Source organism: Elephas maximus, chromosome 4 (genome assembly GCF_024166365.1).
Source record: "Elephas maximus indicus isolate mEleMax1 chromosome 4, mEleMax1 primary haplotype, whole genome shotgun sequence".
Taxonomy (NCBI): domain Eukaryota; kingdom Metazoa; phylum Chordata; class Mammalia; order Proboscidea; family Elephantidae; genus Elephas; species Elephas maximus.
In genome coordinates this window covers 130,863,772-130,877,779 of record NC_064822.1, presented here as the reverse complement: position 1 = coordinate 130,877,779, position 14,008 = coordinate 130,863,772, and the positions used below count along the sequence as shown (strand labels likewise).

The window sequence follows — 14,008 nt, the reverse complement described above, 5'->3', positions numbered from 1 at the left end:
CAAAATGAAACACTGCCCAGTACTGCCCCATCCTCACAATCATTGCTATGCTTGAGCCCACTGTTGCATCCACTATGTCAAACCATCTCGTAGAGGGCCTTCCTCTTTTTCATTAACCGTCTACTTTACCAGGCATGATGTCCTTCTCCAGGGACTGGTCCCTCCCAATAACATGTTCAAAGTACATGAGATAAAGTCTCACCATCTTTGCTTCCAAGGAACAGTCTGACTGTACTTCTTCCAAGCCAGATATGTTTGTTCTTCTGGCAGTCCATGGTATGTTCAATATTCTTTGCCAACACCATAATTCAAAGGCATCATTTCTTCTTTGGTCTTCCTTATTCATTGTCCAACTTTCACATGCACATGAGGCGATTAAAAATATCGTGGCTTTGGTCAGGCGCACCTTAGTCCTCAAAGTGACATCTTTGCTTTTCAACACTTTAAAGAGGTCTTTTGCAGAAGTTTTACCCAATGTAATACATTGTTTGATTTCTTGACTTCTGCTTACATGGGCATTGATTGTGGATCCAAGTAAAATGAAATCCTTGATGATGTAAATATTTTCTGTTTTTTTACATCAATGTTTATTATGATGTTGCTTATTGGTCCAGTTGTGAGGATTTTTGTTTTCTTTATGAGGCTGCGGTCTTTGACCTTCATCAGCAAGTGCTGTAAGTCCTCTTCGCTTTCAGCAAGCAAGGTTGTGTCATCTGCATATCACAGGTTGTTAATGAGTCTTTCACCAATCCTGATGCCCCATTCTTCTTCATATAGTCCAGCTCCTTGGATTATTTGCTCATCATATATTTAATCCACAATTTAATCCATACCCTAGAATAAAATATAACCAGAGATAAAGTTATTCTGTGGTCAAATGACAGAGATTACAGCTAATATACAAATGGGCTCCTGTTTTTAAATTTCACTATAATTCCCAAAAATATAATTGATATGAAAGGTCTGAAAAGAAGTTTCTTTAAGGGAAGAACAGCTGTAGCAAGTCTTTAAGCATAAAGCCAAGACAAGTCAAGCTTATCTACTAACTTCTTATAGTAAAAGTTAGTCATGCTCTGCAAGTCTTCAAAAAAAAAAGCAGGGTAGGTACCTGGATGCAACAACCTTGATTGCACTGAGAAACAAGTAGAGAATTACTAGGCTCATTTTGATTTTTGACCTCCTGGGGTAGTTCAATTCTCCAGGCATGGACAGCACCCTTTTAGCTAGTATAAATAACCTGAGTATTATCTCAAAGTAGTCTTCTGTTGGTAAATATTGACTTAGTATTTGTTACTCTGTTTATTTCAAATACTGAATGAACAAAGTCTTTATTCAGTAGGGCACAAATTGTCAAACATTGATGTATGTCAGAATTTCCTGCAGAGCTTAGTAAACACGCAACTATTTTGGATTCGATTTCATTAAATCACCCAGAAGATTTAAAAGAATGCTGACACCTGGACCTCAGCAATTGAATCAGAATCTCAGGGCATTAAAAAAAAAAAAAAAAAAAAAAACGGGGGATAAGGCCCTGGTATTTTCTAAAAGTATCTGCAGGAGATTCTAAAGGGCAGGTCTCAATCGAGAACTCTTGCTCTATTGAGTTTGATTTAGTAGGTCAGGGTGGTGCTCAGCTCTCTCCATATTTAGCAGGTGTCACAAAAATTCTAATACCCACGGTCCATGGACCTTATTCTCAAAAACACTGACCTAAGTCATATCAAAGATCAAAGATCTAGGTAAGTCCAAAGCTCTATGAGTCGATGACTCTCAAAATGGGCATGTTGCACATCTCTTTTTATATCTTTTCTGTTATAGTAACACTTCTTTTACATCCCTGGTTAGATCTATTCTGAAGTTTTGTTTTGTTTTGTTTTAGGGGATATTATAAATGGTATTGTTTTCCTGATTTCCTTTCCATCATTCTCTTTTTTGGTATATAGGAATCCAACTGATTTTTGTATGTTTATCTTGTATCCTGATACTCCGCTGAATCTTTCTGTTAGTTCCAGTAGTTTTTTCGTGGAGTCTTTTGGGTTTTCTATGTATTGTATCATATCATCTGCAAATAAGGACAGTTTAACTTCTTCATTACCAGTTTGGATGCCCTTTATTTCTGTTTCTTGCCTTATTGTTCTAGCTAGGACTTCCAACACAATATTAAATAGGAGTGGTGATAAAGGGCATCCTTGTCTTGTTCCTGTTCTAAAAGGGAGTGTTTTCAGCCTCTCTCCATTAAGAATGATGTTGGCTGTTGGTTTTGTATATATGCCCTTTATTATGTTGAGAAATTTTCCTTCTATACCTATTTTATTGAGAGTTTTTATCAGGAATGGGTGTTGGACTTTGTCAAATGCCTTTTCTGCATTGATTGAGATGATCATGTGATCATCTTTCTTTTTATTTATGTGTGGATTACTTTGACTGATTTTCTAATGTTGAACCATCCTTGCATACCTGGTACGAATCCTACTTGGTCGTAGTGTATTATTTTTTTTGATATGCTGGGAATTCTATTGGCTAGAATTCTCTTAAGAATTTTTGTATCTATATTCATGAGAGATATTGGTCTGTAATTTTCTTTTTTTGTGGTATCTTTGCTTGGTTTTGGTATCAGGGTTATGCTGGCCTCATAGAATGAATTTGGAAGTATTTCTTCCTTTTCTATGTTCTGAAATAGTTTGAGTAGTACTGCTGTAAGCTTTTCTCTGAATGTTTGGTAGAATTCTCCAGTAAAGCCATCTGGGCCAGGGCTTTTTGTTGTTGTTGTTGTGAGTTTTTTTTATTGTCTTTTCAATCTCTTCTCTTGTTATGGGTCTGTTCAGATTTTCAACATCATTTTGTGTTAGTTTGGGTAGGGAGTGTGTTTTACAGTAACACTTCTTAAATAAAAATTAGTCTACACGGTAAGGAGGGAAAATGACTTTAAATAGGATAACCAAATACGTAAACTGACTACAGGTGGTTAAAACATAAAATATGTTATGTTAGACAAAAATTATTTTTTTATATATGTAAATTTTATTTAACTGGTAAAAATATACACAGCAAAACATACACCAATTCAACAATTTCAACATGTAGAATTCAGTTACACTGATTACATTCTTCAAGTTGTGGAACCATTCTTGTTATTCTTTTCCAAATTATTCTAACACCATGAAGATAAACTCACTGCTTCCCTACATTTTTCATCTAACCTTCTGAGTAGCTGTTGTCAATTTGATCCTATATAATTTTTTTTGCATTTTTTAATTGCAGTGAAAATATACACAACAAAACATACACCAACTCGACAATTTCTACATGTACAATTTAGTGACATTAGTTACATTCTTCAGGTTGGGCAATCATTCTCAATATCTTTTTCCAAACCATTCCACCACCAGTAACAGAAACTCAGTGCCTGCTAAGCAAAAACTCCCTCTTTCTCCCCCACTCCCACCCCTGGTAACCACTAACAAACTTTGATTTCTATACATTTGCCTATTTCATGTAAGTGAGATCATACAGTATTTAGGGCAAAAATGATTTTAATATGAATGTGTTGTCAGACTTTCATAAGCAAATAGTTGCATTTCTGAGACAAAAGTAACTCAAAATTAATATTTAATAAAAATAAATTTTATAAATAAGCTTTCAATCAGAAAATAATGACTAATATTAAATCCTGTAATTAACATTTTGAAGTCCACTTGAGGCCAAGGAGGTAGGTAGAAGGATAATCATTGTATCACTTTTAATAGCAAAAACATAAAAACGACTTAAATGCCTGTCATAAGAGGACTAGTTAAGTGAAATGTGGCATACAATTAACTAGCATGCAGCTTTTAAAAAGAATATGCTGCTCTGGTCTCCAAGATATAGCTGAAAAATAGGAGCAAATGGCAGGTATGTATGTAGTATGAAACTATTTATGTTTAAAAAAAATAGGTCTGTATGAAAATCTACATGGTTTCTCTAGAAAGATACACAATAAACTGGCCATAGTGGTTTTCTCCAGGAAAGAAAACTACGTGGCTAGGGAAATGTGTCTTACTTTCCCCATTAATATTCCTTTGGCCCTTTTGGACTTTTGAACCATTTGAATTATTCAACTTTTTAAAAAATGAAAGATCGAGTATAAACTGTAAGCATTTAAAATGCATATTGCTGTAAACAAATTCTGGTGCATAGTAGACAGTTCATAAACGTTTCTTTCTTAACTGGCCTTATTCCTCCTCTCCTATTAGTCAAATCTCTTCTTTTCTTGACGTGTGCAGAGAGGATAGTTCAAGTTTCACATAATATAGGCATTATGTTAACCACTTGACATATGTTCATCATCTCAGGTAATTCTACAACATCCCTGGGAAGGAGATATTATCATCTGTCTTTTACATGTAGGTAAACTGAGGCACAGGGAGGTTGCCCAAGCTCAAAATTGTGTATTTAACCTATTTATATATACTAAACCAAAGAATCACTTTTAAAATATATGCCAAATGTTTACTAAATGATGAAGGTTAATAAACTCTTTGCCCCTCAAGGAGTTCTTAATTAAGCACATTATCGTATTTTATTCTTTTAATCCTAACAATTCTAAATATTATTGTCCCCAGTTTTAGACGAGTAAACCAAAACCTAGAGAAGAAACCTTCCCCAACTGTTCTAGTCCACATTTAATGTCTTCTCACTTCCTACTGGCCTTTTCTATAAGGGATTGCCAGCATGTATTTTAAATGGAACCATATATTGTCTCATATATTGATATTTAATGTGTATGTGTGTGTGTGTATACATTCTTTGTCTCTAATACAAGTATCAACTACTTGAGACAGAAAACTTTATACTTCTTCAGTATCTCCCCATTTTATGCTCACATGTAGACAGTAAAATACTTATGGTAATGCATTAAAAAAAAAATTAGCGCTAATCTAAATCTGTATCATCATTTGGCTCTTTTTCTTTTGTGCAAAGGTTTTATGACAGCAGATGAGAGAAAATTATTTGACAACCTCAAATCTCCTCATCTGAAATACTGGGTTCCATTCATCTGGTTTGGAAATCTTGCAACTAAAGCCCGGAATGAAGGTAGAATCAGAGACAGTGTTGATCTTCAATCACTGATGACTGTAAGTACATCATACAGGAAAAGATGCTAATCAGAGACCAAAAGGGACCTGGATAAAACAGACCAGACCAGGAAGAGTCTGCTTTGTTCAGTCCTAGTTCTAAAGAAACTAGGAAGATTGGGCTGGTATTAGAATCCCCAATATACAGAGATAGCATACAGATTGATTTGTAGTGGTTGTTTGGAAGCTCTGTTTTAAACGGAATTAAGCTTTGTAATAGGCTCTGTAAGCAAGTGCACCTTGATTGATCAGCAATGCTGGCCAAGGGTCTGAAGGATATGGCACATTCGCTGCGTATTTGCCATCCCTGGCTCCAGGACCCTAGAATAAAATCTGGAGTAGAAATAAACCTCCCCGGAAGAAAATCTGGAATAGAAGTAAACTTCCCCAAAATTGAGAGTATCCCAAGGTCAAGCCAACTCTTCAGATGCTCCAGTAAGCAAAACAGTGTTTCGTCTAAACAAAATAACCCTCGAGTCATCTAAGAACAAAATCAACCTTCAAATACTTACATGAGGGACAAGTATATTTGTGCCATTTCGGTCTCCTGCCTGGATTAGGCTAAAAGGAGCGAATCATTAAAAAATAGCTCCCAAATTAACGTGCATCTATTTTTCCCAGTCTTGGATAATAACTTAAAATGATAAGAGAAAAAAATCAATGGAGCCCAGTCCTTCCTGTCCCAAATAGAGAGACTTTCTGTCAATGTGACCATTCTAAAGCCCCATTTGTGGGAGGAAAGGTTTAAAATATATTTACTTCTATTTTTTAAGCATGTTTTAGAGAAAGAAACAAAAATATTTTGCTTTTCACGTCATTTATCAAAGTGGCTATAAATTACTTATTTAAAATATTGCCTTTCCATCACTCCTCTGAACCAATAACCATGTCAGAAATTATGGATTAAATATACTAGGAGATATTTCTATGAAGCCTGACTTATTTTAATATTTTAAGAATATGTCCAAAGATATTCATCTTCATGCACATTGTTTAGTCATGGTTATTGTCTTTTTTTGGAAATTTCCCTATAGAATGTCCTTCAGCACCAATTTAGTAGCTTAGCATTATTTTACAGACACATTCATAAAAGATGTGCCCACATTCTGAATCCCAGTAAATATCCATTACCACATCCATTTTAGTAAACTGTATTTTATCTGTTTCTAAATTAGGAAATGAACCGATACCGCTCTTGGTGCAGCCTCTTATTCGGTTATGACTGGGTTGGGATTCCGCTGGTTTACACCCAGGTATTAAATACTTTGAACATCGTTTTTGGTTTCCACTTGCCCACCTTGGCACTCTAGCTTGCTGTGTGGGTGGCCAGCGCTGTATTCTCACTCTGGTTTCTCTCTGTTCCAGGTTGTCACTCTTGCTGTCTACACCTTCTTCTTTGCATGCCTGATTGGACGCCAGTTTTTGGATCCCACCCAAGGCTATGCAGGGCATGACTTAGATCTCTACATTCCAATCTTTACTCTCCTACAGTTCTTCTTCTATGCAGGATGGCTCAAGGTAGCCAGCAAGTCTCAGGGCCTGAGACCTGCTCTGTAATCTCTGTCATGTTCCAAATGCCCCCACACTGATCCTTTATGAGTCTTTAGCAAGCTATTCATTTAACATGTGATAGCTCAGAGATGTTTTATTTGCAGCCAAAGATTAAAGTAACAGGGTTATAGTGAGTACTCCATTACAGCTGTCTGAAGCAGCTCATTTATGGAAGAGATCACAAGAAGCATATTCTTTTATGGCTATTGATTTTTTTTTTTAAGTATTTGTGTGCTCCCATTAGTATTACAATGATGTAATTAAAGCAATACACTGTACCTGCATTGATATTTTATACCACAATCAGCAACTAGCCAGAGCAAACAAGAGTAAACAAGAAACCTTGTATATCAGACTTAAGCATTAATACTGTGTTATTATCTTATTTCGGCCCAAGTCACTAAAGAGTTATTTGAAATTCTCTGGAATTTTGCTAACTACCCCAAAACATTAAGTGCATCCATTTTCAAAACCAGAGCTGAGACCCAGAAAAGAATTAATCAGAATCAAAAGAATCAAAACCAGAAGCACCAAGATCAATGACAACATTTGGTTTGCCAAGAAATTAAAAACAGGTCAGAGCAATTATCAGTGTAGGATTTTATTTGGTCTCGCCACCATCTCTCCCCATCTCCCCTCACCACCTCCCTCCCAGATGGGTGTTTGTAAATATCAGGGGCCTGGTTTTTACATTGTTTTATTTCTGTTTTGTCAACTTCCAAAAGGGAAGTATGTGATGGAAAAAAAATCAAAGACAACGGTTTCATTACGTGAGTTGAAATTTAACGGTAGTTTGAATTTGACTCTAATAAAATAGAATTTTCAAACATCTGACCTTCCCAACAGCCATATGTGGTGCACAGTCACAGCCTTCCAGGCTGGGTCAGTACGTTCCCTGTCGATGCCTTTACTTTCATCGGTTTGAAGCTAAACCATGAAAAATAAATATGTTGGCATTTCAGATTCTACTCCAAAGAGGAAGGCATGCCCTTTACAAATGGAAAAAACTGTTTTAACTAGATGACAGTGATTCTTAATTATTCTCACCTATTTAAGAGAGAGAAAGATTAAGAAAGACTAATAGCTCTCATTTCCCCTTAGAGGACAAAGTAGACTCTACCACTAAAACATGACATCACCACAATTGGCCCAAAGGATCAACCATTCTGGTCTTATACTGCCTTTTCCCTTGAGTTGTGGTGAGCTCCTCATTCTTTGCTCTGTGTTCACGTGAGGTGCTTGGCCAACCTGTGAGTAATGGTTGGCAGTTCCTTCCCCCTTCATGCTTTCTAAAATATTAATATCCTTTTCCATTTACAAGATACTTTTAAAAGGCAAAATATGAAAAAGATACAATCTTAGTTCAGTCAAGACATAGGCAACCCTCATAGAAGTGAGCTTTCCCACACCAGCAGGTTGTCTCAATTTCTAAACAGCTGTTCCATCTTGACCATCCTGATAGTTATAAATCTTTTCAAAGTGAAGAAAATCCATCTTTACATTATGAACAGTATATTACTCAGTTACTTGCTGGAAATATTGCCTCCAAGAAAGTAAAGGATATCTTTGTGAGATAGTCAATTCAAAAATGTAGTTGTCATTTTGGAAATTTTATGTAGACTATGATAGCATAGGAGCCCTGGTGGCAGAGTGGTTAAGCATTCGGCCACTAACCAAAAGGTCAGCAGTTCAAATCTACCAGCCGCTCCTTGGAAACCCTACAGGGGAGTTCTACTCTGACCTACAGGGTTGCTATGAGTCAGAATCCACCCGACAGCAACGGGTTTGCCTTTTTTATTTTTTTGGTTATGCTAGTGTATGCAGGACTGATGCCATAAAAGTAAAAGTCTGAATATAACAAAAAAAAAATTTCAAGATGCAGCCTCTGATCCATTTAAGCAACACCCTAGGCATAAAAAGGTAAATAGTCCCTTGGAACTCTCAATAAAGGACTTTGACATGGATATTGCTGTGAGGATGACTGCTTTGGAGCACAGGCTGTCCTTAGTGCTGTCCATTAGAATAAGGAAGTTGTGCTTCTCCAAGTAGGTGGTTCTTAACGCTGGTTTTGCTCTGAAAGTTCCTGGGAACTTGAAATAATCCTGATGCCTGGGGCTTAACCCCACACCAATTAAATCAGAATCTCCAGGGGGTAGGACCCAGGTATTAGTTGTTGTTTTTTGTTTGTGCTTTGTTTTAAGCACCCAGATGATTTAATATGCCACCGAAATTGCAAACCACTGCTCTAAACAGTTTGATTTAAATCTTAAAAATAAGTGAGCGTTTTACTGAATGGTCTCAGACTCTAGAAACTCAACTAATCAAATCATGCCTTTATATCATACATTTAAAAATTTTTCCCATCTGCCAAATGTAAACACACACACACAGTTCCAGACAATAATAGTCAAAGGGAATTACTGAAAAGCAAGAATGACAGGCAAGTCATATTTGGCATATAAACCTCTCATCAAGAAGGCATTCAGTTCCAGAACATGGTAAGAACATTCAATATTGGCCAAATATTCGAAGATGTATGGTAAGAAGCTGCCTAAACTTCTCGCTGCAGGAAAACTAACTTACTGGTTAACAGTAAACCTTTTGGGTAAGACTAAACGGGATTCCAATTCCAGTTTTATGACTTACTAGCTCTCTAACTCATTCATTTAGCAGTTATGCCCAATAATTGTGAAATCTCTTTATATTATTTCCTTTACTACTGCATTGATTTAAGCCTTTCTTGGCCATTTAACCTTCCTCATGTTTATACTCCATCTTGTCATCTGGGCCCTTGAGAGCAGAGGTATACACCCCTCAAAATGCTGAGCATAGTACCTTACACATAATCTGTGCTCCTTTAATATTCGTTGGTTTGATTTATGCCTAAAAATCAATAATTTGGCTCTTAAATAGTACATGGCTTCTCCTGCAGTATAAGCCTGCATTTTCACTCGTTGAACAGACAGATCCATTTGGAGAACATGCCTGTGCAGGGCACATCATTCGTGGTCTGAGAGTTGAGTTGCTTTGCTGATAAATACCTGTGTCTGTTAAACAGCTCACTCTCCTCTAGTCTTCATATTCTGAAAGTAACAAAAGGAAGCAGAGAGTGAAATGGGGATTATTTTCAATCTTCATTCTTAGTCTTCACAAGCATCTTGACGGATTTATTCTATGTTCTCGACTGCAGGTAGCTGAGCAGCTTATCAACCCTTTTGGAGAAGATGATGATGATTTTGAAACTAATTGGTGCATTGATAGAAATTTGCAGGTTAGAGGAGCTTTTCTTTCCTTTACAAACATTAACAAGAAATCACTGTAATGTTTCAAATCTAAGCAGACTCTGAATTCAGGCTGTGAACTTCCCATTGGGGGCACGTGGCTTGACAAAGCAAGTGTGGGCAGTTTTATAGCCCTACCTACCTCCATGGCCAAGTGCTCTTGTACAGCTCTCTGCAGCAACACTGGTGTCAACAAACATGGATATTTGTATATTCACTCATTTTTAGACTGTGTCCTATCCCATTCCAAATCCCATCCACCCACTGGAACTTATTCCTTCTCTTTATGCAATTTATATCTGAATTATTCTAACACTATAACAATGATTTTAGGTCTCTCTTTTAGCTGTGGATGAAATGCACATGAGTTTACCCAGGATAAAGAAGGACATTTACTGGAACGACTCTGCCGCTCAACCACCATATACATTGGCAGCTGCTGACTACTGCATACCCTCATTTCTGGGGTCAACGATCCAAATGGGGTAAGTCTTATTTTTTTTAAATCTTCAATATTTAGAAAACAAGTAGATCACTGTTCTGATATTTTTACACCCTGGGCTTGAAGTTACTCAATTGACAGTTCTCAATTACTAATATCTTATACCTGTGTCCTTTTCAAAATTTTAGATGTAATTAATTGGCTCAAGGGTATTACAGAGTAAAGAGACCATAGTTTCTGGTTTAAGCGTGGTGTGCTTCTCTGTTTGCTTTTTGGTTTAAGCATGGTATTTCTTTTTGGGAGGGAGATACAATTTGCATTTTACTTTGCTTTCATACTATAGCAAACTTTTCCAGTAGTTGTGAAACTATCCCCCACCCCCAACCAACTTGAAGAGTAGTTTAAATGACTATCTTAATTAAATGTATTTTTTAAACAAATATTCATTGAGCACATACCTGTGGCAGGCACTGTGTTAGGCTATTTGGAGACAAGCTAATTTTTAAAAATGGGGTAATTTTTATCAAAAGTTTTCTCTAAGATTATAATTCACTCCACCTACATTCAGTATACAAGTCGATCTCTGTTTAGTGGTGTTAACATAACAATCTGTCCCTAAGTACTATGAGCCTTAAGTAAGTGGACTGAGACCTTAAGTAAATCATGCGCAATTCTTGAACAATTTTATTAAACTTGATAATGTATTTGATTTTGGAGAAATGTGTGAATGTGGAGGAAACAAGTATATTTGCTAAAGGCAGATGCCATGGTTTCGAAGTTTCTTAAAGAGGAGAATTTGAGCAAAAAAAAGTATATTTATTTATTTATATAGTAGAAAAAGGGGAAACTTCCATGACATTTTTCTTATAACTTTTGGCAAAAATGTGACTCATTGTTCCCGAGGTCAACACTAAACAGATTAGTGAAATAGGTTCATGTCTGGTAGTTGCCTCCCTGTGACCAATTTTCCTGTTCCCTACTCCCCACCCCAAGCAGTTCTGTCCTCTTCTTTCCCTGCTCAGGATACCTAGCCTGAATCCCCTTCCTACAAGGCTTTTCTTAGGTGATGGTGGTGTTGTTGTGTGCCATTGAGCCGATTCCTACTGATAGCGGCCCCATGTGATAGAGTAGAACTGTCCCATAAGGTTTCCTAGGTTCTAATCTTTATGGGAGCAGATCACCGGTCTCTCTCCCATGGAGCAGCTGAGGAGTTCAAACCACCAACATTTTGGTTAGCAGCCAAGCCCTTAATCATTGTACCACCAGGGCTCCTACTTACTCTTAGGTAGATGTCTCCTAGAGGAGCCCTGGTGATGCAGTGGTTAAAGCACTCAGCTGCTAACCAAAAGGTGATGGTTCAAATCCATCACCCACTCCAAGGAAGAAATAGGTGGCAGTGTGATTTTGTAAAGATTTACAGTCTCAGAAGCCCTATGGGACAGTTCTACTCTGTCCTACCGGGCCACTTGGAATCAGAATGAACTCAACGGCAGTGGGTTTGGAGCTGTTTCCTAATCCTCATAAATAATGACTTGTGGCACTTCTCCAAAGGGGCCTCTGAGGCTGAAAGCCCTTCCAGACCCAGAGAAAAGGATGACTGAAAGTGGAATTTCAGGAGTTGTTGCAAATGATAAGGATTTAGGAGCCAAGAGATTTGCCTTGTAGCCCTCATTCACACATTAGAGGAGGTTGCCTACTCCAGCACAGACTTACTTCCACTTCTAGGGATGGTTCTAAGGCTGGACCATCCTACCCAGAGCTTCTTCCAGGCCTGGATGCTCATGCCTATCCCCAGCCTATTACTCAGTTTGTGTGAATCTTAATTTCTTGTTGCTTGCTCTTCTCAGCCTTTGCTAATGCATTCTGCAGTGGCAGAGCTTCATGTATATCTGGCAACCTTCTCAATTTTTAAATTAATAGGAAATGTTTTTCTGTAAGTTTGTTTTTAGATAATTAAATATTCTTTATCTGTCTTCCCACTCCCAACTTTGTTTAATGTAAAGTATATGAAGATCTAGCTTGTAAAAAAAGAGACCAACACCACTGATAGGGCCAGGACATCATTGTGAGGACTCTATTTACACTGCAGACGCCATGTATGCGCCATTTCTAATGTCCATGCAGTTGTGTTTCCATTGTGGTGAAAAATGTTTTCTTATTGTCTCAGGATTTTTATCTTGATCTATATTTTCACCCTACTCACATAATTTTGCAATATTAAGTAAATGCCCATGTTCTTTAGAATGTATTTATACATATTTTTTCTCTTATTTCTACATATAGACACATAGAATTAGTGATTTACCAGACCTTGGAGAGAATACCTATTCCCAAAGATTACTGGGAAGATTAAATGAGATTGTAAATATAAAAGCATCTGGAGACCGTATTATGTACTACAATCCATTATTATTATCAACTAGTGTAGGTCTCTTATTTGTGGATGACAAACCGAGGCACAAAAAGATTAAACAACCTATTTTTTGTATTAAACTAACACCAGAAATGTGGGACAGAAAGTAAAATACCTGAGAGAAAACCTGGAGATAGGGCACCTAAGATTGCAGGAAACATTACCGTTGCCAGAGAGAACTCCAGTTAAGATGGAGTATTTACTAGCATGGTGGTGAGATGCACAGACAAAGGCCAGATTCTACTGAGGGAGATTTTGAGATGTCTAACTGGACTCTGCTAGAACCAATTGATCAAAGAAACAATTAGGCAAAAGATGGTGCCCGGCTACCACCACTGACTGCTCTGACTGGGATCACAATAGAGTGTCCCAGACAGAGCTGTAGAAAAATGTAGAACAAAATCCTAACTGAAAAAGAAAGACCAGACTTGCTGGCCTGACAGAAACTGGAGAAACCCTGAGAGTATATGGCCCCCAGACACCCTTACAGCTCAGTAATGAGGTCACTCCTGAGGTTCACCCTTCAGCCAAAGATTGAACAGGCCCATGGAACAAACAAAGACTAAAGGGGTGCACCAGCCCTGGGGCAGGGACTAGAAAGCAGGAGGGAACATGAAAGCTGGTAACAGGGAACCCAAGTTTGAGAAGTGAGAGTGTTGACATGTCATGGGGTTGTTAACCAATATCATACAATAATGTGTGTACTAACTGTTTGATGAGAAACTAGTTTGTTCTGTAAACCTTCATCTAAACCTTAATAAAAAAAAAGAAAAAATTCAAGCCTCAAGTTGCAATATTGAAGGATTCTACAGGGCAAATATTAAATGACGCAGGAAGCATCAAAAGAAGATGGAAGGAATATACAGAGCCACTACACCAAAAAGAATTGGTCAACATTCAACTATTTCAGGAGGTAGCATGTGATCAGGAACTGATGGTACCGAAGGAAAAAGTTCAAGCTACACTGAAGGCATTGGCAAAAAACAAAGCTCCAGGAATTGACGGAATACCAACTGAGACGTTCCAGCAAATGGGTACAACATTGGAAGTGCTCATTTGTCTATGCCAAGAAATTTGGAAGACAGCTACCTGGCCAACTGACTGAAAGAGATCCATATTTATGCTTATTCCCAAGAAAGCTGATTCAACCAAATGCGGAAATTATTGAACAATATCTTTAATATTACATGCAAGTAAAATGTTGCTG

The 14,008-nt window shown here is 37.4% G+C and overlaps 1 protein-coding gene across 1 annotated transcript in view; it reads left to right on the top strand.

Annotated features, from left to right (window-relative positions):
• BEST3 (bestrophin 3) overlaps positions 1-14,008 on the top strand; it is a 44,006-nt gene that overhangs the window by 11,499 nt on the left and 18,499 nt on the right. The window contains exons 4-8 of the mRNA XM_049884963.1: positions 4,960-5,114; positions 6,290-6,367; positions 6,480-6,632; positions 9,856-9,936; positions 10,280-10,431. Coding sequence (XP_049740920.1) covers positions 4,960-5,114; positions 6,290-6,367; positions 6,480-6,632; positions 9,856-9,936; positions 10,280-10,431 — 619 coding nt within the window. The remainder of the gene's footprint in view (positions 1-4,959; positions 5,115-6,289; positions 6,368-6,479; positions 6,633-9,855; positions 9,937-10,279; positions 10,432-14,008) is intronic.